This window comes from Salvelinus namaycush, chromosome 3 (genome assembly GCF_016432855.1).
Source record: "Salvelinus namaycush isolate Seneca chromosome 3, SaNama_1.0, whole genome shotgun sequence".
In the NCBI taxonomy this organism is placed as follows: Eukaryota; Metazoa; Chordata; class Actinopteri; order Salmoniformes; family Salmonidae; genus Salvelinus; species Salvelinus namaycush.
This window is the reverse complement of record NC_052309.1, coordinates 48,238,907-48,262,406: the sequence shown is the minus strand read 5'-3', so window position 1 is coordinate 48,262,406 and position 23,500 is coordinate 48,238,907. Positions and strand designations below refer to the sequence as shown.

Below are 23,500 nucleotides of genomic sequence, written 5' to 3'. Positions count from 1 at the left end.
TGCCTTGCCCATTCACTCTCTAAATGGCACACATACACAATCCATGTCTCAAGGCTTAAAAATTCTTCTTTAACCTTGTCTCCTCCCTTTCTACACTGATTGAAGAGGATTTAACAGGTGACATCAATAAGGGATCATAGCTTTCACCTGGATTCACCTGGTCAGTCTGTCATGGAAAGAGCAGGTGTTCATAATGTTTCGTACACTCAGTGTATAACGTGAAAATGAAACAAATTCCCCAGCAATAACAACAGCGAAGTAGTACAAAGCGCTCAGGAATTAATTGTATGGCCGGAATCTTTTTTTTTCTTTTTTTTTTTTCTGTTCTGCTCGGAGAGGATATTTGTATATTGACTGTTTCCTGCAGGAAACTGTGGCCTCACTGTGAGTTCTGTCGTACAGCAACAGCCTCCCGACTCTAGACAGCAGACCGAGACAGAATGACTAGAGCTCTTCTCGTCACAGCCTCGAAGAGAGCTAGAGAGAGCGCCTCATACCGTCCTCGTCTATATCGCCTCTTCTCTCGCCTGTCTTGTGGATGCCGTCCCCATGACGCTGCGCTTGCACAGGCTCTCTGTGCTGTGGAAGAACTGGATGTTCAACCAGGAGCCTGAACAGGACCAGATCCAGAATCAGATCTCAGAACCAGCAGCCAGTCAGAACTGTGATCAGTCAGAAAAGCTGACGCTGAGCTCAGAACAGGGACAGTCTAGTAGTGGTGGAGGCTGTACGCTCCCGACCCAGAGCTCTAGCGCTGAGGCCCAGCTTGGTCATGTGTTTCAGGTGGACAATGCCAGCGAGGTCGAGGAGAGGGCGTTGCAGAGGGAGGCGTCCCAGAGACGTTCCCGCCGACGCTTTCGCAAAGTCAACCCCCGGGGAGAGCGGGAACTGATCACTGACGGCCAGGAGCCCACGGTAAGGACTAACGCTAATGTATAGCTTACTCACTATCACAGTTGCTGAAGTTAAAGGACGTCTACTAGGCTCAGACAGGGCGATACCATTGACAGCAGTGTGGAAGCCAAGGTGTCGGTGTACTTAGGTCTCTGTGTGGAGTAAGTAGAGTTGACTGCTGTGGTGAAGTTATGAAGGTTGGACACACGGCTTAACGAAGTACTGCTTGTTATGTTGTAGTTAAAGGTCAAAGAGCAGTTTGTGGTTGAGATGTTGGTCTACAGCTTCCAATGTGTCCAGGATACATACGTAGGAATGATTATTTTGTAGATTTCATGCCTGTATTCTACATTTTAATCCACGCTGAACTACCGCGGCTCTATAAAGCCTGTTCCATGTTCTGCAGGGGGCTTGCTTGCTATTCGTGTCAGTATGAAATGGGGTATGTGTGCTGTGAGGAAAGTACAGTGCCTTCGGAAAGTATTCAGACCCCTTGACTTTTCCCACATTTTTACGTTACAGCCTTATTCTAAAATTGTATTTAACAGAATTTAATCAATCTACACAAAATACCCCATAATTACACAGCAAAAAGTTTTGAAATTTGCATTAATTTATTCCAAATAAACTGAAATATCACATTTACATAAGTATTCAGACCCTCTACTCAGTACTTTGTTGAAGCACCTTTGGCAATGATTACAGCTTCGCGTCTTCTTGGGTATGACGCTACAAGCTTGGCACACCTGTATTTGGGGAGTTTCTCCCATTTATTCTCTGCAGATCCTCTCAAGATCTGTCAGGTTGGATGGGGAGCGTTGCTGCACAGCTATTTTCAGATGTCTCTAGAGATGTTTGATCGGTTTCAAGTCCAGGCTCTGGCTGGGCCACTGAAGGACTTGGCTGTGTGCTTAGGGTCATTGTCCTGTTGGAAGGTGAACCTTCACCCCAGTCTGAGGTCCTGAGTGCTGTGGAGCAGGTTTTCATCAATGATCTCTCTGTACTTTGCTCCGTTCATCTTTGCCTCAATCCTGACTAGTCTCCCAGTCCCTGCCACTGAAAAACATCCCCACAGCATGATGCTGCCACCAGCATGCTTCACCGTAGGGATGGTGCCAGGTTTCCTCCAGATGTGGCGCTTGGCATTCAGGCCAAAGAGTTCAATCTAGGTTTCATCAGACTAGAGAATGTTGTTTCTCATGTTCTGAGAGTCATTTAGGTGCCTTTTGGCAAACTCCCAGCTGGCTGTCATGTGCCTTTTTACTGAGGAGTGGCTTCCGTCTGGCCACTCTACCATAAAGGCCTAACTGGTCGAGTGCTGCAGAGATGGGAGAACATTCCAAAAGGACAACCATCTCCACAGAGGAACTCTGGAGCCCTGTCAGAGTGACCATTAGGTTCTTGGTCACCTCTCTGACCAAGGTCCTTCTCTCCCGATAGCTCAGTTTGATCGGGCGGCCAGCTCTAGGAAAGGTCTTAGTGGTTCCACACTTCTTCTGTTTAAGCATGATGGAGGCCACTGTGTTCTTAGGGATCTTCAACGCTGCAGAAATGTTTTGGTACCCTTCCCCAGATCTGTGGATCGACACAATCCTGTCTCGGAGCTCTACAGACAATTCCTTCGACCTCATGGCTTGGTTTATACTCTGACATGCACTGTCAACTGTGGGACCTTATACAGACAGGTGTGTGCCTTTCCAAATCATGTCCAATCAATTGAATTTACCACAGGTGGACTCCAATCAAGTTGTAGAAACATCTCAAGGATGATCAATGGAAACAGGATGCACCTGAGCTCAATTTCGAGTCTCATACAACTGATCTGAATACTTATGTAAATAAGGTATTTTTTATGTTTATTTTTGTAATTTTCGAAAATTTCTTAAACCCTGTTTTTGTTTTGTCATTATGGGATATTGTGTGGAGATTGCTGAGGAAAAACGATTTAATTAGTTTTAGAATAAGGCTGTAACGTAACAAAATGTGGAAAAAGTCAAGGGGTGTGAGAACTTTACACTGTGTTTGACAAGTAGTGTGTGAACTGTTGGGGTGTGTGCGTTGCGTGTGAGTGCAGCATATGAGTGAGTGTGTGTGTGTTTCTGTGTCCATGTGTGTCTGTTACACCTGTGTGGGTGATACATCTGCATCTGTGTGTGTCAGCTCCCTGGTTTCCCCTCCTGTCAGACGGGGGAGTTTCCCTCATGCTGCTGATAGTATCGCTGGGCGCAGGCACTGCCGTGTTTCAGTTGCTGTTCTCAGTAATCACCCCGGCCCATGCTCCATCACGCCCCCTGACAAGGCGGTTGACGTCCCCATCCCCTCTCTTGCTGGGATTGTTGAAGCCCAGCCCTTCCGGAAGGATGTCCAGGGAAAGTCAATAAAGTCTGGCTTAAACATAGCCTCCCTTCCTCCCACCACCAGCCACCTGATCACAGAGCCAAACTGATAAATGCCTTAACAGTGAAGTCATAAGTTAACTCAAGTTATGTTTTTGTCCCTCTGTTGATCCTCCTGATGTCTTGTCTTTCTCTCTCCGTCCCTCCATCTCTCCCTCTCCATCCCTGATGCTTGCTGTGGTCGTCCTTTAGGATTATGCGTATAACCAGGTACGTTGGAAGCTTGACTTCTTCACTGAGTGTGGCGGTGTATGTTAAAGGCCCAATGCAGACGTTTTATATCTATCAAGTCATTTCTGGGTAACAATTAAGTACCTTACTGTAATTGTTTTCTATTAAAATGGGCGCAAAAGCTTTTTTTAGCAAAGAACTATTTCTCAATCAAGAATTTTGCTAGGGTTGTCTGTGAGTGGGGAGGGGAAAAACCCGAAAACGTATGAAAACCTGCTGATTAGAAGATCCATTGTAGATTGTGTTTTCAACCATCGACAGGAAATAACACTGACAAAAATGTTTCATCAGCTGTTGTACGACACAGGGGGGAAGAAATCTACGCATGTCTCTCTTACACGCTCACATCCGCTGCCCATTTGACCTAGATACTTGAAACTTTGTGTCTAGGTGTCTTTCCTCATGCTGAACAAATTTGCCTCAAGGACCCGTAAGGTCCGCCAGGATAGATTTTGAGAGGACTTGGCTAAAGCGCCAACAAACTGGACCGTCAGGCTATGTTGTGTATACCAGACAAAAGCGGTGTCTTTGTGTCTACGCCTGGCCCTAATTGATGAGTATCCCTATGACGTGCTGTTGACATTGACTGCCATTGATCCAGAAATATCACCCTCCTCCAGGCCATCCCCCTGGAGACCTGGGGTGCATTACTAGCATGATGCACCATGGGATTTAATATACGGATGCTGACGAATGAACGGAAGGATGACTCCGTTGCCCCACTTTATTAGGACATCAATTGCCTACTTGCCTTACTCAATTACACACACACACACACACACACACACACACACACACACACACACACACACACACACACACACACACACACACACACACACACACACACACACACAATGCCTTAAAAGGACACATCACCTCACTTGGCCTTCAGAATTATGTACTAAGTGCTTTCCTAGCCAAGACACTATTACATGGATCATTACGTTTCTACGAAACCTGGTCTACCCGGTAACTGACCCATGAATGTCTCAACTTGGCCTGAATAGAATGACTAGGCTGCATTCATGTTGGAGAGAGATGATCACTCGTCTGCACGTCTCTGCTTTGTTTTGGCGCATGACACCCAGCTAGTAGCAGAAGCAGGTCGCTAGGCTAGTCAACGGTCTGCGGTATTTCACTTCCTGTCAGTCTGCAAGACGTCTGCTGCAGGCTGTGCCTCTCTTCCTCTTACCCTTCCTGTCCTCTAACCTCTCCGGCACCAGCACCTCCACCAGTCACGTAGCTAGCGTTAGCATCTACGTGTGTGGAAACATTCACGGCTAATGGAACGCAGCCTAGCTTTAGCGTAGCTTCAACGCTAGTCGCTCGTTGGTTAGTGACTAATCCTCAGGTCTCAGCGGATATTGTATCTCTGTGTATTTCGGTCTCACGATCATCACAGAGTCTGAGGTGTTCAGCCATTAGAGATGAGTCAGTGCGCTGCTGGCTGGTTTGCATTACATAGAGGGCTGTCAGTCTGTACCCTGATCCCAGTGCTAATTTACACGTCAGCTCCACATCTCCGCCGGGCTCTGTAGATACTGTAGGTCATGATGACATTGGGATGTGTCTCATGGCGTCGTGCTGCAAATGGCTGCTCGCTGACTTGTTGTCACAGAGACCCTCGTGTCATCTTTTAGAGGTGAGCTTGATGTTCTCTGTCTTGTCCCCCCCTACTCTCCGCGACCTTGTCTGGGATGTGACGTGTTGTGGCACACGTCCACTTCGCTCCATCTCTCCATCTAGCGCTATCCCGTCTCGTCCTATCAAAATGCACATTTAACCCCAGAGCGGCAGGGGTCGTAGTGTGCCCCTCTGTCAGAGCCAAATGGCCCCTGGGGTGAGGGATAGAGCAGGGATGTTGGCCAGTGGGGAGGTGAGAGGAGGAAGGGGGAGAGGGGTTTGGGAGCAGAGGAGACCTCTGGGGGTTTTCACTTCCATGCTCCCCCCCTTTACTGAGGCCTGAGGCTGCTGGGTGATTTATCATGTCTTTCCCCTCTGGAACCAGCCCCCCTCCACCCAGCCACCACCCCTCAGCCTCCCAGCCCCAGCACACCAGGCAAACACACACACACACACACACAACACCAGCCTGAGCTGATGTACCATTATACAAACACTACAAGGCTTTTAACAACGCTGTAATTAACTGCTCTGATATTCCATAATAAGAGCACAGCAGCTGTAGCAACAACACTGTAAAACACTGTTATCAGGCCAGGCACTTTGACTACCGGTATATACAAGTGAAAGCCCTGGAGATAGTGTGCCATGTGAAACCGGTGAGAAGCAGTGGGAACAAGCAGACCAGGGCGAGTGGATCTGGGACCTGAGAAGATACCGCAGGCTACGATCCAGGCCAGACCTACATCTAAATGTTAACGTCATTCCTTCTGTGCTGCTTGTACCGCTGCTGCCCGCCGCTGCCTCTGGAGCTAATTTTAGTGATTACATCATCGTAGCTAAGATGACAGCCTTGCTGAACCCCCCCCCCCTCCCCCTCCAGGGAAAGGCTCTTATTTTCATTGTACTTGGAGTGCTATGGAGCCGGACTGTTCTGCTCAAGCCAGGCAAGCACTTTACCATGGGGCTTCGGGGATCACCAGTCCAAGACATGCACCCTCACTCGCAGGCAACACATTCCCTCCAGGCCTCCTCCCCTCTCTCTCCCCTCTCTTTCCCCTCTCTCTCCTATCCTTCTCTCGTTGCTCTCTCCTCTCTCCTCTTCCCCTCTCACTGCCCCCTCACCTTCTCTTTTCTTCCCTCTCTTTTCTTACCTCTCCTCTCCGCTCTCTTCCATCTCCGCTCTCTTCCCTCTCCGCTCTCTTCCCTCTCCGCTCTCTTCCCTCTCCGCTCTCCTTCCCTCTCCGCTCTCTTCCCTCTCCGCTCTCTTCCCTCTCCGCTCTCTTCCCTCTCCGCTCTCCCCTCTCTTCCTTCTCCTCTTCCCTCTCTTCCTTCTCCTCTTCCCTCTCTTCCTTCTCCTCCCCCCTCTCTTCCCTCTATTCCGTCTCCCCCCGTCTCTTCCCTCTCCTCCCCCCCTCTCTTCCCTCTCATCTCCCCACTCTCCCTACAGGGACTGGGTGGGAAGGGAAGGCCCTGTTAAAAGGCAGGAATTCCTGTCCTGCAGGAGAGAAGTGGGCTCCGAGCCGGAGACCTGTACTCAGTACAGTACACCATACCACAGCACAGCGGTCTGCTGGAGCACTTTGTGTGGGTAGTGGAGCAGGAAAGCATTGTGACGGCCAAGTACAAGATGATGGCGCCTTCATCAGCTATTCATATGGCCAAAGGGGCTTGCCTGTTTAAACCGAGGGAGTATTGGTGGTCTGGACCAATGTTCCCTCTAAGCTCCTCCAGGACTGCCACGCAGAAGAAATGCCAGGCCGTGCACAGACGCAAGACATTGAACTTGGCTGAGTCCCCCCCCATTAGTTTGCACTGTATAGATCAACGTTTTCTCTGTGATCGAATCAACATTATATCAGCGCCTTTTCAATGCAACAAACCAACACAAATCTAACTTTGCAAGACTGAGACTGTGATTTTGTTGTAGGCAGAGACGGCGTACAATGGAGTAGAATTCTATTGGCGGGGTAGCCCATGAGCGGTCTTTCTGTTCAGAGCCGTGTGTGTGCACATTTGTTGATATTCTTTGCTAGTTAGCAAGTTATTAGCCCAGTTATAGATAAGTATAGGTCAGCAATGGGGAGTTACTGCTTCCTACAACGTGTAGGCTACATTTCAAGCTGTCTTTGAAAAGCCAGTCAGGTAAAAAGCGTATGTATTAATTAAAGGGGCACTGTTGTATTTTGAGACAGTCTTGAATATGCAAATAAGCCAATATGCAGAGTGATAGCCTACATTGTATAATTCTCTGTATGGTAATAATAAGAGATTTTATTTTGTAAAGTGGTTTGTTGCATCATTCAACACAACAAAATACAATTTACAGTCACCTATTTGGCCCATGTTGTTACAGACCAAGTAAAAAATCATGAATTCATGTCAAGCCCTTCATAATGTCAAAACGGGCCTCCCGAGTGGCACAGTGGTCTAAGGCTCTGCAGTGCTTGAGGCATCACTACAGATCCGAGTTTGATCCCGGGGTGTGTCGCAACCAGCCGCGACCGGGAGACCCAGGGGCGGTGCACAATTGTCCCAGCGTCGTCCGGGTTAGGGGGAAGGTTTGGCCGGCCGGTCCTTGTCCCATCGCGCTCTAGCGACTCCTGTGGCGGGCCGGGCACAGTGCACGCTGACACAGTCGCCAGTTGTACGGTGTTTCTTCCGACACATTGGTGCGGCTGGCTTCCGGGTTAAGCAAGCAGTGTGTCAAGAAGCTTCGGAGGACGCACGGCTCTCGACCTTTGCCTCTCCCGAGTCCGTAGATACCACGAAATTAGGGAGAAAAACCGTAATAATAATAATAATAATAATAATAATGAAGTCTTATGCAATGTAGACCTGCATTGACCACCACATACAGGCTACTGTAAGCTATTTCCATGTGAAATGTTCTGGGATTTGCTCCATTGGTTTTGTTGGTAGGTCTACATTATGCAGAAATAACCACAATGACCTATTGGCTACTGGCTAAAATTGTAAGGGTACGGCCTCACTGTAAACGTGCGCGCTGGAAGTTGCACAAAATTCTCACAACGTTCAAGTTTCCGCTCACAAGACCAAACATTTGCTCAGTACCCCAAATCATTTGAGGGACGGTGGTCTGGACTCTCAAGCGTGGGATTATTTTGTATAATACGGATTCTATAAAGAGCTGTAGACCAAAGGCATGTTTCATTTTACTGGTCTAAAAAAAAATGTGTAACACCAATTATTAGAATAGCAACTTTCTGCGTTCACTGTTGCAGGAGGTATTTGGTAGGGGAAGATTAGTTGGGGAGAACCAATTGTATTCATTATTTTGTTGTTGTTGCATTTAATGAAATAGGCAGTGGTCCAAAATATATGCAAGTGGCTGGTGAAGAAAGAAAAAAACCTTATCTGTGTGGAAGTTGTACAGCTTTTCACAGAACTCAGCATTCTGCTTTGCTGGCCATTTATTTTTAACAGGCTGGAGGGGCTTTCGGCACCTCACACATTCTAATTTTCCGCACACAACTGATTAGCTGTGAATGTAAGCCCGGTGCCCCACACACACACGCGGCACTTTTGTCTGTGATAGCATACCCAACATAGCTTGATGGTCACACACACACACACACACAGACACACACACAGACACACACACAGACACACACACAGACACACACACAGACACACACACAGACACACACACACACACACACACACACACACACACACACACAGACAGAGGCGGCCTAGCGTGTGTGTGTGTTATTGTTCAGTGTTCACTGAGCCTTGCTATGGCTCAGGGATATCGAAGGATCCCGTCTCGCCACTGTCATTCTCCTGAGCACTGCAGGGACAATGAGTCCCATGGGAGAAATCCCAACACACACACACACACATTCTCTATACATTACAATTAGAGTCACAATCTTGTTCATCAGAGCAGGGATGGCCATTGTACAATATATACAGTTGAAGTTGGAAGTTTACATACACTTCGGTTGGAGTCATTAAAACTAGTTTTTCCAACCACTCCACAAATTTCTTGTGAACAAACTATAGTTTTGGCAAGTCGGTTAGGACATCTACACAAGTAATTTTTACAACAATTGTTTACAGACAGATTATTTCTCTTATAATTCACTGTATCACAATTCCAGTGGGTCAGCAGTTTGCATACACTATGTTGACTGTGCCTTTAAACAGCTTGGAATATTCCAGAAAAGGATGTCATGGCTTTAGAAGCTTCTGATAGGCTAATTGACATCATTTGAGTCAATTGGGGGTGGACCTGTGGATGTATTTCAAGGCCTACCTTCAAACTCAGTGCGTCTTTGCTTGACATCATGGGAAAATCTAAATAAATCAGCCAAGACCTCAGGAAATAAAATTGTAGACCTCCACAAGTCTGGTTCATCCTTGGGAGCAATTTCCAAATGCCTGAAGGTACCACGCTCATCTGTACAAACAATAGTACACAAGTATAAACACCATGGGACCACGCAGCCATCATACCGCTCAGGAAGGAGATGCGTTCTGTCTCCTAGAGATGAACGTACTTTGGTGTGAAAAGTGCAAATCAATCCCAGAACAACAGCAAAGGACCTTGTGAAGATGCTGGAGGAAACAGGTACAAAAGTATCTATATCCACAGTAAAACGATTTCTATATCGACATAACCTGAAAGGCCGCTCAGCAAGGAGAAGCCACTGCTCCAAAACCGCCATCAAAAAGCCAGAATACGGTTTGCAACTGCACATGGGGACAAAGATTGTAGTTTTTGGAGAAATGTCCTCTGGTCTGATGAAACAAAAATAGAACTGTTTGGCCTAACCATCTGTTAGATTTGGTGGGAAATGAGGGAGGCAGCATCATGTTGTGGGGGTGCTTTGCTGCAGGAGGGACTGGTGCACTTCACCTAATTTTCCTTCCTCAAGATGCCATCTATTTTGTGGATTTATTGAAGCAACATCTAAAGATATCAGTCAGGAAGTTAAAGCTTGTTCACAAATGGGTCTTCCAAATGGACAATGACCCCAAGCATACTTCTAAAGTTGTGGCAAAATGGCTTAAGGACAACAAAATCAAGGTATTTTAGTGGCCAACACAAAGCCCTGACTTCATTTCTATAGAAAATTTGTGGGCAGAACTGAAAAAGCGTGTGTGAGCAAGGAGGCCTACAAACCTGACTCAGTTACACCAGCTCTGTCAGGAGGAATGGGCCAAAATTCACCCAACTTATTGTGGGAAGCTTTTGGAAGGCTACCCAAAACGTTTGACCCAAGTTAAACAATTTAAAGGCAATGCTACCAAAATACTAATTGACTGTATGTAAACGTCTGACCCACTGGGAATGTGATGAAAAAAATAAAAGCTGAAGTAAATCATTCCTTCTACTATTATTCTGACATTTCACATTCTTAAAATAAAGTGGATATCCTAACTGTCCTAGGCTTAAATGTCAGGAATTGTAAAAAACTGAGTTTAAATGTACTTGGCTAACTTCCGACTTCAACTGCATATAGCTTCCTTCATGGTTCTCAATACATACTCTAATGGAGTGTTCACAAGCAGCGCTGTTGCAGCTGGAGACCAGTTGTTTGACTGAAGTCCCCTGATGACTGGCCTGTGGAATGATGCAATCGTGTCTCCTTGGGGCTGCCTGCCTGCGTTGGCAGTTTTAGATCATGGACATGTTGGTATTGTTCATTATCTTGCTAGGCTTAGGCCTATCTGTTCAAATTACTCTCTCTTACACACACACACACACAGGATGTACATCCTGCCTGAACTCTCTCTCTCTGCCGCCTTGACTGCCTCAGAATCAGAGAAAAGGCTGTGAAATGGTGTTGGTCAGTAGAGCAGTTAGTAGATGCAACTGATGACTGTGTTTGTGGTGGGGGGGTTTGGAAGGATTTGCATGAAAAGGCACTCCTCAAGGTTCCTCTGTGACTGTTTGAGAAGGAATTCAGTGATTAGCAGAATGCCTCCCTTTGTTTTTGTGTTTTGAGTCGTGGATGGTAAAACAGGCTTTGCTGAGGTGTGTTTGTGCCTCCTATAAAAAAAATAAAAAAAGGAGGGGAGAGCCCCCACACAATTCTGAACGAGGCTGCAGCTGGCTTTCACCGTCACACACGCTCCCGCTCGCTGTCTCCCTCCCTCCCTCCCCTCCTTCGTCTACCAACCTCTAATCAATTACATGAAAGGTCATTTTATTCATGCTGAGGGGCTGGGGTCAGGTAGGAGTGGGTGTGGAGGGAGAGATCCCCAAGAAAAATATCTCTCCTCTTTACGAACAGCGCTCCCAGAAAGGCTCTATGTGCTGGCCTCCTATTGGCTGCTCTCTAAAAGAATGATGTCATCCTTTAGCAGCACGCGGTGGCGCGCGGAGCGGGGAAACGGGCTTGAGTTATTCCTCTCTTCAGCACAGTGGTGCAGGGAGAGAAGACTTTCCGACATGGACACATTTACTCGACAGCAGACTGAAGTAGAGAACCTAATGATTTACAAAGTTTCACATCCTCCTCCCTCACCGCCGGCTGCATTCTGCATCTCTCCATAAGGGAGTAGTGGTTGTATAGGTTTGGGTTTCTTTGTTACAGCGAAAGGGTTTAGTACTCTTCTTTTTAGTAGTACACATTTTCGCATATCTCGCTTTGGTACCGCAGTCTCTGGCCCAGGTATAATTCAGTGTGCTTCACAGTGCAACTGGGATAATGCGCCTGCCCTGCAAAATCAAAGCCATTTACTCTATTTCAAATCCTATTTCTCAACCAGGCTGTTGATTTGGGGCATTTGTGAAAGGCAAGGCATTAGCATATTTCCCAAGCAGACGCGTGCTGTGTGCTGCAGCCCTCTGTTCTGGGTTCAGATAACGTGCTGTGATTTATTTTTTTTATTTTTTTTCCCCTTAGTTATTTCGCCATTTATTTAAAGGAGTGGAGGTGGCTGAATGCACAAGGCTTTATGTTGCTGCCTGATCAATAAAGATGCTCCCGCTCCTCTTCTTTCTGGTCTCCCTCTCTCGGTTCTCTCCCTCTCTCCGCTCCCAGCCAATCGGTCTAATGCAGTTTCCCCCTGGCACTCGCTCTCTCCTCCTCTTCCTCCCTCCATCTATCCCTCCTCCCATCCCTCTCCCTGCCCAGGTGATGTCATTCTTTTTCAGCCGGGCTCCCCTCCCTCCTCCCTCCCTCCGCCTATTAGCTGTTGGCTCTTTGCGTTGGACCGTCAAATCGATGGGAGGTTCTCCGGGGGGGGGGGGAGAGCAGTGCGCTAGCCTGGGTCTGTGCACTCTGAGTTGGGGAACGGGAGCAGGCGGTCTGGCCCCTCTGGAGACGGACGGGCACGCGCGCGCACACACACACACACACGTGCTGACGGAGCGCTCTAGACAGAGAGAGCTAGAGAGGGAGGAAGAGAGCTGCAGTGAGCCAGGCGGTGTGAGGAGGGAAATAGACACAGATGAGTGCATGCTGACTGACTGGAAGTCCTGCTAGTGGTCTCTCTCTCTCTCTGGGACTATTGACTAGTGACAGCACCGCTGGCGCAGCCCTGGAGAACAGGCTGTCTGTCAGCCATAGTTACAAACAGGTTGAAAAGATGGAAAGAAAACTACCAGGGACTTTAAATGACTTTTCCTCAACCCTTTGACTTCTCTCTAAGGATCCTCCTGTCTGCAGTTTTACAACACGACTGAACTTGAGCAAGTTTGCAGGATCGCTGATCGTTGAGGCTGTGGCCATGCAACCAGCTATGTCTTTGGGATTTAATGCATTTAGCACTCTGGAGATGTCGAATGGATAATTGTTTCTGAGTCCAGCTTTTTAAATACATTTCTTAATTTGAATGTGGAGGGTCGCTAGTGATCCTCTAAATGCCTCTCTCGCCATTGGCATTGGCTTCCCTCTTGATTGACGTGTGACAGTCACTGCCAGAACCTGAATGAACAATAGCAAACTGACAACTAACGCCCGAGGACATTTGGACAACGTTGAGGATTGGATTTCCTTTCGTCCCTTCGAAAGAAGCGTCAGTCTTATCGGCGTCTGCTTTCTTTTCCTTCTTTTCCTTTTCCCCCCTGTCTGTTGGTGTCGAAAGGGGAAACTTTGCCTCCCTGCTCTCGCTCTGAACATGGCTTTCCTTGTCCGTTGCTATGCCAACTGCTTGCAGCCGTGGTCCTCCAAAGTAAGCGATGTCGTAATCCCTTCTGTGGCCAGCGCACTCTGCTGGGTTAGGATGCTGTGTGTGTGATGCTCTGCGTTTAGGTGTGAACTGTACAGCCCTCAATCAACCGCTGCTTTTATCATTTATTCATGCATGCTTTGCTGTAAATTCAAATGCATTATTTAGATTATGGGCGTGTATTTATTAATTGGACATTCAGATTTCACAATGCGTTCTGCTAAAAAAAAAATACCGAATGACAGGTTTGTGTGGTAGAGCCCATGTCCTATTTTGAATGGTGTGAATGATGAAATGAGTCTTTACGCTATGCATGATGAGGTTGAATTTGGAATGCACAGCATGAAAGGTAAATGCGAGTGAGTGTCTATGGCTCTGTCACTATGCTGGTTGGGCTCTTCTGGGCTGGTTGATTCTCTTCTTACTTGACTGTCTGACAACATTTTGCCCACCTGAGCTGCAGGACCGGTGGCTGTCTGTCTCTCTCCTGTGCTAAGGTGTCCATCCATCCAGCCTGAGGGCCAAGAAGGCCCCTAATCACAGGTTACTCAGGCGTCCTGGCAGACAACTGACAGTAAAATCACAGTGTCGCCAAGGGACCAGACATCTTGGTGTTGAGAGCTTCCAAGATTGCTTGTCTTCGTTACGAGAACTGTCTTAATGAGGGAGGGTGTGACGATGGTTGACACGTTAATGCCAATCTCTTGTCACTCCAGGTCTGCGTTCCAAGTTACTCCATTTTCCGCTGAACTCCTTTTGACCAAGTTATGGCTTCTCGACATTTTGTGTTTTTAGGCTCTGTGGTTCTTCAGAATTAGCGAAAGGTTGACTAAATGTTTGCATTGATTGAAATGAATAAATGGCTCCATAGCCTAAACCACAAGCTAATGCTCCGAAATCAATGTCTGTGTGATTTATGGAAAGGGTAGATCATGTTAGGCCTTTGCCCTTTAATTTCGGTCTACGCACCACAAGTTCTGAGCGCGGTGTTGTGAAAAACATTTGACCTTAGGCGCACACCATTTGCGCTAACGTGTGTGTGTGTGTGTCTTGGAGGGGGTTGGGAAAACGCAGAAGACACATTTCCAACTCGTGTGGGCCTAGTAAAGTATCTTATCCACTGCTTTTTTTGATAAAAGAACTTGGAATGGCTGCATTTTACTGCCAACTAAGACACGTCTATGATCGGAGATAAGAGCTCACACATCCCGTCATCGCGCACAAGACCTCTCCATCCACAGTGGAGTCTTGTGTATCATCCGTCTGTTTGAGACGAGAAGCAGCCTGTTTGAAGACGTGGCTAATGAGAGTCAACGTGTGCCGCCCGTCGTTGATGAGACGAGCGGACCTGAGGAGAAAGGTTAATGAAGTTTCCCTGCGAGCCCATCAGCTCGAGCACAAGACTAACGGAAGCTACAGTATGGACAGAAATAGCATGAAGGTCATGATCATTTGTGTTGTGCCCGAGCCAAGGAGGATTCTGATGAATTCATGTCTACCTCTTTCTGAGGAGCGAGTTTCTGACGCTCACTTACGGTTGGCCGTCCGGGGTATTGACTCCCATCTCTTTTGATCTACTGTTATGTGGTTGGGAAGTGGTTGTGTTACGCCGTTCCATTTTTCCTCTGAACAAGATGGTCACTGCCAGCATTCATTGACCGGAGTCCTTCTCATCTGTGGCAGTGCTGGACAAACTCTTTCCACGTATTAGACTACTATGTGAATGCTATTGCGAATGAATTAGCTACTTCCAAACTGGAGCATGCAAAAACAGCACTATTGGCTGCTCAACAGTTCATGAGTTGGTTTTCAATATTGACATAGCAGGTCATGCCTTAATGAATACTCAAACACGCTGGAATAAGATTAACAAGTGAGCGACGCAATTAGAAAGTGACACTGATTCACTGTGGATGGCTTCAGATGACAGAAGCCAATATCCGGCCCACTGTTTTCCCTGGCCTGAACCCCGTGAACCTCCCTGGAGCCTGTCTCCATCCCTCTGTGTCACTGTAAACTTCCTGGGCTGACTGCCTGAGGCTGTAGTTTGTTTTGATGGGTTCCCGAGAGAGACCAATGGTCTCCAATCATACAATTCAGGCCAGGGCCACAGTAATGGGGACTGCTGCTGCTGTGGGGTGCTGCTCCCCTGCATCTTTAAGCCTCCTCCTGTTTACTATTGGGCATCCCGTCTGGACATCTCCTGTAACTTGTGCTGTGTCCCAAAATGGCAGCCTGTCCCCTATGGGACCTGTTCGGATGTGGTGCACTGTATAGGGAATAGGGTGCCATTTGGGGCGCAGGCTTGGTCGAGGGTTATTAATGGAGCCTGGAGCACGTTAGCTTTTAGCGTCCATCCATTGTCCCCTGTTGACGACTCTGCTCTGGGATCAGGACAGCTGTCAGCGGGTTGATAAGGCTTGTTGCCTTGTTCTGTTCTGCTGCGTTGAGGTGTTTACTATCTACTTGGCCACTGAATGCCTTTCCTTCCCTCAGGGGAGAGTGTTTCCCTGCTCAAGTGCAGAGTGCTTAGTCTTGCTACCTCCGCAATCAATGGGCTTGCAGAACTTTGGATTGATGCCCCTTTGAATAGTAATGGAAGCGGAGGGGAAAAATATCTGCAGTGAAATGGATCCAGGGCAGTCAGGTAGGGAGGGTGCCCAATCGACAGGCTCTCTTGGTGGGGTAACTGTCTCTCAGCCCAACCTGGTCTCAGTGCATTTCGTATTATTTTGTACGTAAATCCAAGGTACTCCATTTAAATCAAATAAAATTATATTGGTCACATTTGCAGGTTTAGCGAAATGCATGTGCTTCTAGCTCCAACAGTGCAGTAATATCTAACAAGTAATATCTAACAATTTCACAACAATACACACACACATCTAAAGGAATGGAATTAAGAATATATAAATATTTGGACTAGCAATGTTGGAGCGGCATAGACTCAGATACAGTAGAATATAATAGAATACAGTATTTACATATGAGATGAGTAATGCAAAATATGTAAACATTAAAGTGACCAATGTTCCCATATTAAAGTGCTCAGTGATTTCAGCCTCTAAGGTGCTAGTGAGGGCTATTTAACAGTCTGATGGCCTGGAGATAGAAGCTATTTTCCAGTCTCTCGGTCCCAGCTTTGAAGCACCTGTACTGACCTCACCTTCTGGGTGATAGCGCGGTGAACAGGCAGTGGCTCGAGTGGTTGTTGTCCTTGATGATCTTTTTGGCCTTCCTGTGACATCGGGTGCTACAGGTGTCCTAGTATGATATGTTACGTTTTGTTTGGTATGTATTAATTTGTAGATGTCCATCACCCGTTTTGTATGATATGTTAAGATTTACAATTCATATTATACGTTCCGAATTTGCAAAAATGTACACTATGTTCTGAATTTGCGGAAATGTATGATATGTTATGAATTCTAGCTAGGTGGCTAGGGTGGCATGGGTTAGCTAGCAGGCTAAAGTTAGCTAGGGTTAAGTTTAGGAGTTAGGTTAAATGGTTAAGGTTAGGAGAAGGGTTAGCTAACATGCTAAGTAGTTGCAAAGTAGCTAAAAAGTAGTAAACCGTTTCAAAGTTGCTAAAACGTTAGTTGTCCGGGTTGAGATTCGAACTTGCAACCTTTTGGGACGCTAGAAGTTCCCGTTATACGCCCACCCACCCACCATCCTACTGTAGTTTTTTTGCCTTAAGTAACCGTCTGTCTTAGGTAACCATACCAAATGTAACACATACTAATTTGAGTGTTCCGGATTTACATTTACTAGGTTATGTCTAGTCTATGAGACCGGGCTCTGGCTCTCACTGGATGTGGACCTCATCCAATCATATTCTATTATTATCAGGACGGATGAAGTCCGATGTGAAGCATTAGATCCTATCCGAGGTATTATATAAGAGTATTCTAGGTAGGTTTAGATGAGGGGGAAAGTATTGGAAATCAAAATGTGAAAAATCTATATACATCTTTGCTGCTGTGATGTATTGGCCATGGAAGATTGTTAAACACTTGTTTGGTACAATTAATCATTTTCGATAACATGGCAGTTCATTGTGAAGCTGCAATGTGCAAAAGATGGGCCTAATTCACAAATACTTGATTACTGTACATTGATTGACCCTTATACTTACTTGTGTCTAGAGGAATACGCATTGAACTTGTACTTGCTGCCGTACCCCGTTCAAAGGCACTTTAATCTTTTGTCTTGCCAATTCACCCTCTGAATGGCACACTTACACACTACACTCCATGTCTCAATTGTCTCGAGGCTTAAAAAAATAATATTTCATCTGTCTCCTCCCCTTCATCTACACTGATTGAAGTGGTTTTGACAGGCGACATCAATAAGGGATCATAGCTTTCACCTGGATTCACCTTGTCAGTCTGTCATGGAAAGGTGTTCCTAATGTTTTGTGCACTGCATAGGGCCTTTTCAGACTCACAACACACACAGCAGAGAGACGGGGTGTGTCAAAAATAACACCCTATTCCCTTCGGTGGACTACTTTTGTAGCCTCGCAAAGCCACCTGATCCCGCGACCTTACATGAATGTTGCTGATATCTGTGGAGCAACATTCAATGTAAGCTCGCGGGATCAGGCGGCTTTGCGAGGCTACGAAATTTGACCAAAGTGCAAAGGGAACACATCCATAGAAAGTTGTTGTTGTGAATGGTTATTTGCGAGGGATGGGCCGGAGGCCTAATGCATGGTCATAATTATGGCGAAACCCTGCCTTTTTTTATTTCTTCAATTTCATTTCTTAACAATCAAATGTTAAACCTGACCTTAACACTCACCGCTAACCTCATGCCTAATGCTAATCTTAAATGAAGACCGAATGGCAAATATTTGTTTTCATGAATATTTTATGATCATTTTAGAATTTTTGGCTGTGGAACTATTGAAAAGCCTAATGCATGGCGTATCGATCCTTATCGCCTTCCTGTCCAGATGACACCCTAGACCTCCCTGGACACAGAAAGCTGTCTACCAGCCCAGACCAGTGCTTCTCTCCGTCTGCTGTTGTCAGTCGAATATTAAGATGTTTCAAGTAACAACAACAACAAAAGAACTAGCCTGAAATTGTCCTTTTTATTATTTTCGTATTATTATTCATCCGTATTATTATTCGAATTATGCCTCTCGTTCATCCGTTCACGCACGCCACTGATTAGATGACGAGGCATTTGGCTACCTTAAATGACAAGTCGCTCTCTTTTTTTATGTAAATAGCATGTTATACTATGATACGAGAAACTAGAAACCGCGCATGCTCGGACATGGAAATGTATCTGTGGTCCCCATACTGCAGAACAAGCAATGAGAAACTCTTGGTGGTGGGGTAAGTTTCTCAAAACCAAGTCAAATCACACAAAAAAGTATCTGAACAAATCTATAACACCCCCCCCCCCAAAAAAAAATATGAGATTTGGTCCCACAAAAAAAGTTAAAGCGTCGCAGTTGTGCTGTTTCAGAAACCGTGTGCCTATTTGGACTTTGTAAGCTACTCTCGCCTTGCAGAATCTTGTTCGAACCATGCATGAACGCATCCTCCTTGCCAATACGATGCGTAAGATCTTGATAATGCACTACTCTGCAATATTGAAGCGACGTATCATTTGAAAGCGTTATACCTACAGCTCTGCTTTTGTGTTTCATTTTTTTTTGTACAAGTGGAAGAGATTTGGTATCGGGATGAGAAACACTGTCTAGCTCTCTGGCCTGTGTAATTGCTGTCCAATAAATGTGATGATGAGCGTTGTTGAGTACTCTGATCTAGGCCTGCGTCCCGAATGGCTTCCTATATCCTATATAGTCCACTACTTTTGACCAGACTCATATGGGCCCTGGTCAAAAGTAGTCCCCTAAATTGGGAATAGTTTGCAATTTTGGATGCATCCCTGGCCCCCCTCTTCATTGGTGTGCCCACTGTGCTGCTAGTGCTGCCATCATAGGACCAAATGACCTCAGACTACTAGTGGAGCCTCAAAGACATGCTAACTGCAGATGATCCCATTACTTAGCCGTCCCCCTGACACACACACACACAAGGACACACACACACACACACACACACACACACACACAGACACACAGACACACACAGACAGAGAGAGAGAGCCCCCTCCACAGTCCCACAGCTCTGTCATCCATTTGCCCCCTCCCCACCAGACCCAGGCGCTGATGATATTTCAGCCAGAGTAGCTTCACCCATTCCAGCTGTTTCCATTATCTTAGTGCTATTGATTTCTCTCCGCCACTGGGTAGGCCTATACATAGCAGGCCCTTCTCTCTCTGGATCATTTTCAAGGGCATTTATAAATACAAAAATGTGAGCGCTGTGTGCCTGTCCTTCCAGGCAGATTGAGTTTAGACCTGTCTTTGTCTGCTTGCTCCTACAGGGGTTCACATACAGTACTAATTGACTGTGATCCTTGGGCCTGTATGAGCCTGTATACCCAACCCCCTGCATACAGCCCGGTGTCAGTTCGACCAACAACACCCAGTTAAACCCCCAACAAGCATTTCGCTACACTCGCATTAACACCTGCTAACCATGTGTATGTGACAAGTAAAATTTGATTTGATTTGGAAGTATAGTAGGATTTCTTCCCTCTGAGGAAGGATGTTTGTGAAGTGTGTTTGTGTGGACTGTATTGCTATCCACACGATCCACTCTGTTAGTTAGGACTCCACACTAAGCTGTCAGACAGGACTCGCTCCGCTGCGGTGTTTTCCACCATCTGGAGGGCCGAGAGGACTGTACCAACTGTGGAGAACAGGGTCCAGCTCCAGCAACAACACGAGAACAGAAGGGTGTGGCTGACTGTCCTGCAGGCTGGTCCCCCTTGTTTTAGTCCGGTGGTCCCTCCCTGGGCCTGTTGTTGTTATTGTGGTTGTGCCTGGCAGGGTGTGGAGGGGGGTACGAGGGCAGGAAGCATCTGGGAGGAGAGGGGGCTCTGGAGTGACCTCTCGCTGGGTTTGGCTGGGCGGCCGGACGGATTGGGCTGTGTTAAAATACCGTGTTTAGCCTCCTGTGTCCTTCATACGGGTAGCACTGGCCATGGCCTTCTTTCCTGATAGGCCCAGACTCCCACCTTCTTGTTTCTCTCTTTCTCACACACACACACACACACACACACACACACACACACACACACACACACACACACACACACAACACATGAGGCAGTCTGGGGCCCGTGCTCTATCGCTCTTGTTCTCTCTCTCAATTTCAATTTAAGGGCTTTATTATCATGAGAAACATATGTTTACATTACCAAATGAAGTGAAATGGATAATAAACAAAAGTGAAATCAAAAATTTGCCGGAAACATTACACTCTCAAAAGGAATAGACATTTCAAATGTCATATTACAGCTAAGTACAGTGTTTTGACGATGTACAAATTGTTAAAATACAAAAGGGAAAATAAATAAACATAAATATGGGTTGTATTTACAATGGTGTTTGTTCTTCACTGGTTGCCCTTTTTTTGTGGCAACGGGTCACACATCTTGCTGCTCTCTCTCACACCCTCCCTCCCTCCCTCCCTCCCTCCCTCCCTCCCTCCCTCCCTCCCTCCCTCCCTCCCTCCCTCACATATTTTCTCTCTCCTCTTTCTCTCTCTCTCTCCCTTCCAGTGCTGTTTAAGTATGGGACACAGGCCAGGGCGAGAGGAGGGAGGAGGTTTGCGATAGGTCTCAGCCATGCCACATCATGAATATTCATGTTGGAGACAGACACATCAAACCTCCCTGGCAGGGAACTGAACCCATCCCTCTGAGACAGAGCACAGCCTCACCCCCACACTGATGTAAATGAACCAGGAGATTTTAATATGTAACCATTCCTGAAGAGGGATGATACAGGAACACTTCGCTTTAAAGTTTTGACCTCATGTAATTTTCTCACTGACCAGCAGAAGAGGGTAAATGAAATGAGTGATTACGCAATGCCTTTAAACCTGTACACACACACACACACACACACACACACACACACACACACACACACACACACACACACACACACACACACACACAAAACCTGGTAATCCATTGTGTAGTGTAATTCCAGCTGGGTGATTAAACATGGATGGCCCTTAACTATTAGTCACTGTTGTCACACCTGAGACAGAGACAGCGTCACCCATAGACTGTTGCTGTGTCTGTCTGTCTGCTAGTCAGTTCTGGCTGCCACTCTGACTGACTCCAGGCTCTACCTTGGGCAAAAGTCAAAGCCCTTAGCTGGCGGGGCCAGAATCAGCACCAGGCCGCCACTTAACATCCTGGCTATCACAATACTGGCCGTGCCCGCTCCAAAGTGAAGCCAACCCTTCCTCCTCTGACTCTGTTCTGTTACAACACAGGAAGGGGATGATTCAGCTCCCTGGAATCTCTTTAGGGCCAGGAACATCATCCCTAAGATAGTATAATGACAATATTTTGGTGTTACTGTTTCCTGTTTTGGGGCCAGGCGGACTGTGACACTCGTGCTGGGCAAGGAGCAGCCTCTCGAGATGAGAGTTAAATGCGATATTATGATGACCAGGCTGTGATATGAAATGTGACACTATTTTGATTGTCATGCTTATGCTGCTGGCTCTGATTTGTGCGTTGGCGTAAAACCAAAGGGGCACAGAGAGTAACTACCCACCCCTTTGATTCAGTCCTCATTACGTCGGGGGGTGAGGGAGAGAGATGAATGAGAGATGTGAGGGTCTTCTCCTGACGGCCTTTTCCTACTCTCCTCTCGTCTCCCCGTGTGGCACGGCCCCTGCTCTCTTGCTCTGTTTCTCTCGCTGTCTATTCCTCCCCCTCGCCCAGCCCTGCCCGCCTCGCCTGTCTTCGCACGCGTCACCTCCAATTCCAAGTTCAATTCATTACACCTCTCTCACCCGCAGTCTCTTCTCTGCCGAAGCCCCGTGTGTTCACTTCAGAGGGAGCGGGGGAGGAGGAAAGGGGGTTCTTAAAAGAGAATACTACCCCCCCTTCTCCCTCGCCCTCTCTCTCTCTCTCGCTCTCTCTTACTCCCTCTACTGTATCTTAATCTAGACTTTAGTTCGCTCTATAGCTCTGTTGTGTGAGAGTGCAGCAGGTGTTTCTGGGAGCGGGGGAAAAGGTCAGGGTGTTAGGAAGAGGAGGGTCGGGATGCTCTCAGGGCAGGCTGGTTCACAGAGAGTTTAACGTGTGAGACGTCATACCGGCGCTCGGTCCGCTGTACCTCTGTAACACCATTGAGCCAACCGAAGCGGTCTGTAGCCGCAGGGCTAATTTCCGACTGTGTGTGCGCGTGTGCTCTTCGGAGTGTGTGTGCGTTTCTCCGAGTGTGTGTGTGCGTTTCTCGGAGCGCGTGTGCGCCTTCTCGGCACTGCTCACACCTGACTTCTGACTACACTTATTTAGCATTTAGCTCCATTTGGCTGTGATGCCGTGAGTGGAAGAGGGCGATCTCTAAATATAGATGGAATGAATATATATTTTATTGAACCGTTATTTAACTAGGCAAGTCAGTTAAGACTTTGTTCTTATTTACAGTGACGGCCAAACCCGGGCCAATTGTGCCCCGCCCTATGGGACTCTCAATCACAGCAAAGATGCGATGCAGCCTGGATTCGAACCAGGCACTGTAGTGACGCCTCTTGCACTGAGGTGCAGTGTCTTAGACCGCTGCGCCACTCTGGAGCGGAATTGACCGACATCAAAGGAGAACGACAGCGTGTGCCTTGTACTGTTTTCTCAACTTAGGCTTTATAACAGTTGTGTAACATGTTGAAATACTGGAGATTGTTCTCTTTCTCAGTATGTTTGCGTGGTTTGGAATTGAGATGATGACGTTAACAATGACACTGTTTGCCAAGTGGTTGGCACACGCTGGACTCTGGTTTTTGGGTTCTTTGGTACTGGCGTGCCATTGACGTTCATGTCGTGTCCCTTTCTAACGTTGTGGTGGCGTCATTATTCGGACGTTCCAATTCCCGAGAGAATGACAACTTCTACAGGCTATTTTTTATTTAAATGGCTCCTCTGGCCAATCCATTTCTACAACCATCCCTTTGTTTTAGTGTGTACTCATTTCTGTCCTCCAGTAGAACTCAGCAGTCAATGGTCCATAATAAGCTGCTAATTAGCATGACTCCGCCACCCAAATAGAATGCATAATGACTCTTGTGTTGCAGGGGCCCCAGTGTTTG

The 23,500-nt window shown here is 46.9% G+C and overlaps 1 protein-coding gene across 1 annotated transcript in view; it reads left to right on the top strand.

The window, feature by feature from the left end:
- LOC120032004 (rap guanine nucleotide exchange factor 6-like) overlaps positions 1 to 23,500 on the top strand; it is a 142,475-nt gene that overhangs the window by 60,558 nt on the left and 58,417 nt on the right. The window contains exons 6-7 of the mRNA XM_038977913.1: positions 784 to 915; positions 3,483 to 3,500. Of these exons, the coding sequence (XP_038833841.1) occupies positions 784 to 915; positions 3,483 to 3,500 (150 nt within the window). The remainder of the gene's footprint in view (positions 1 to 783; positions 916 to 3,482; positions 3,501 to 23,500) is intronic.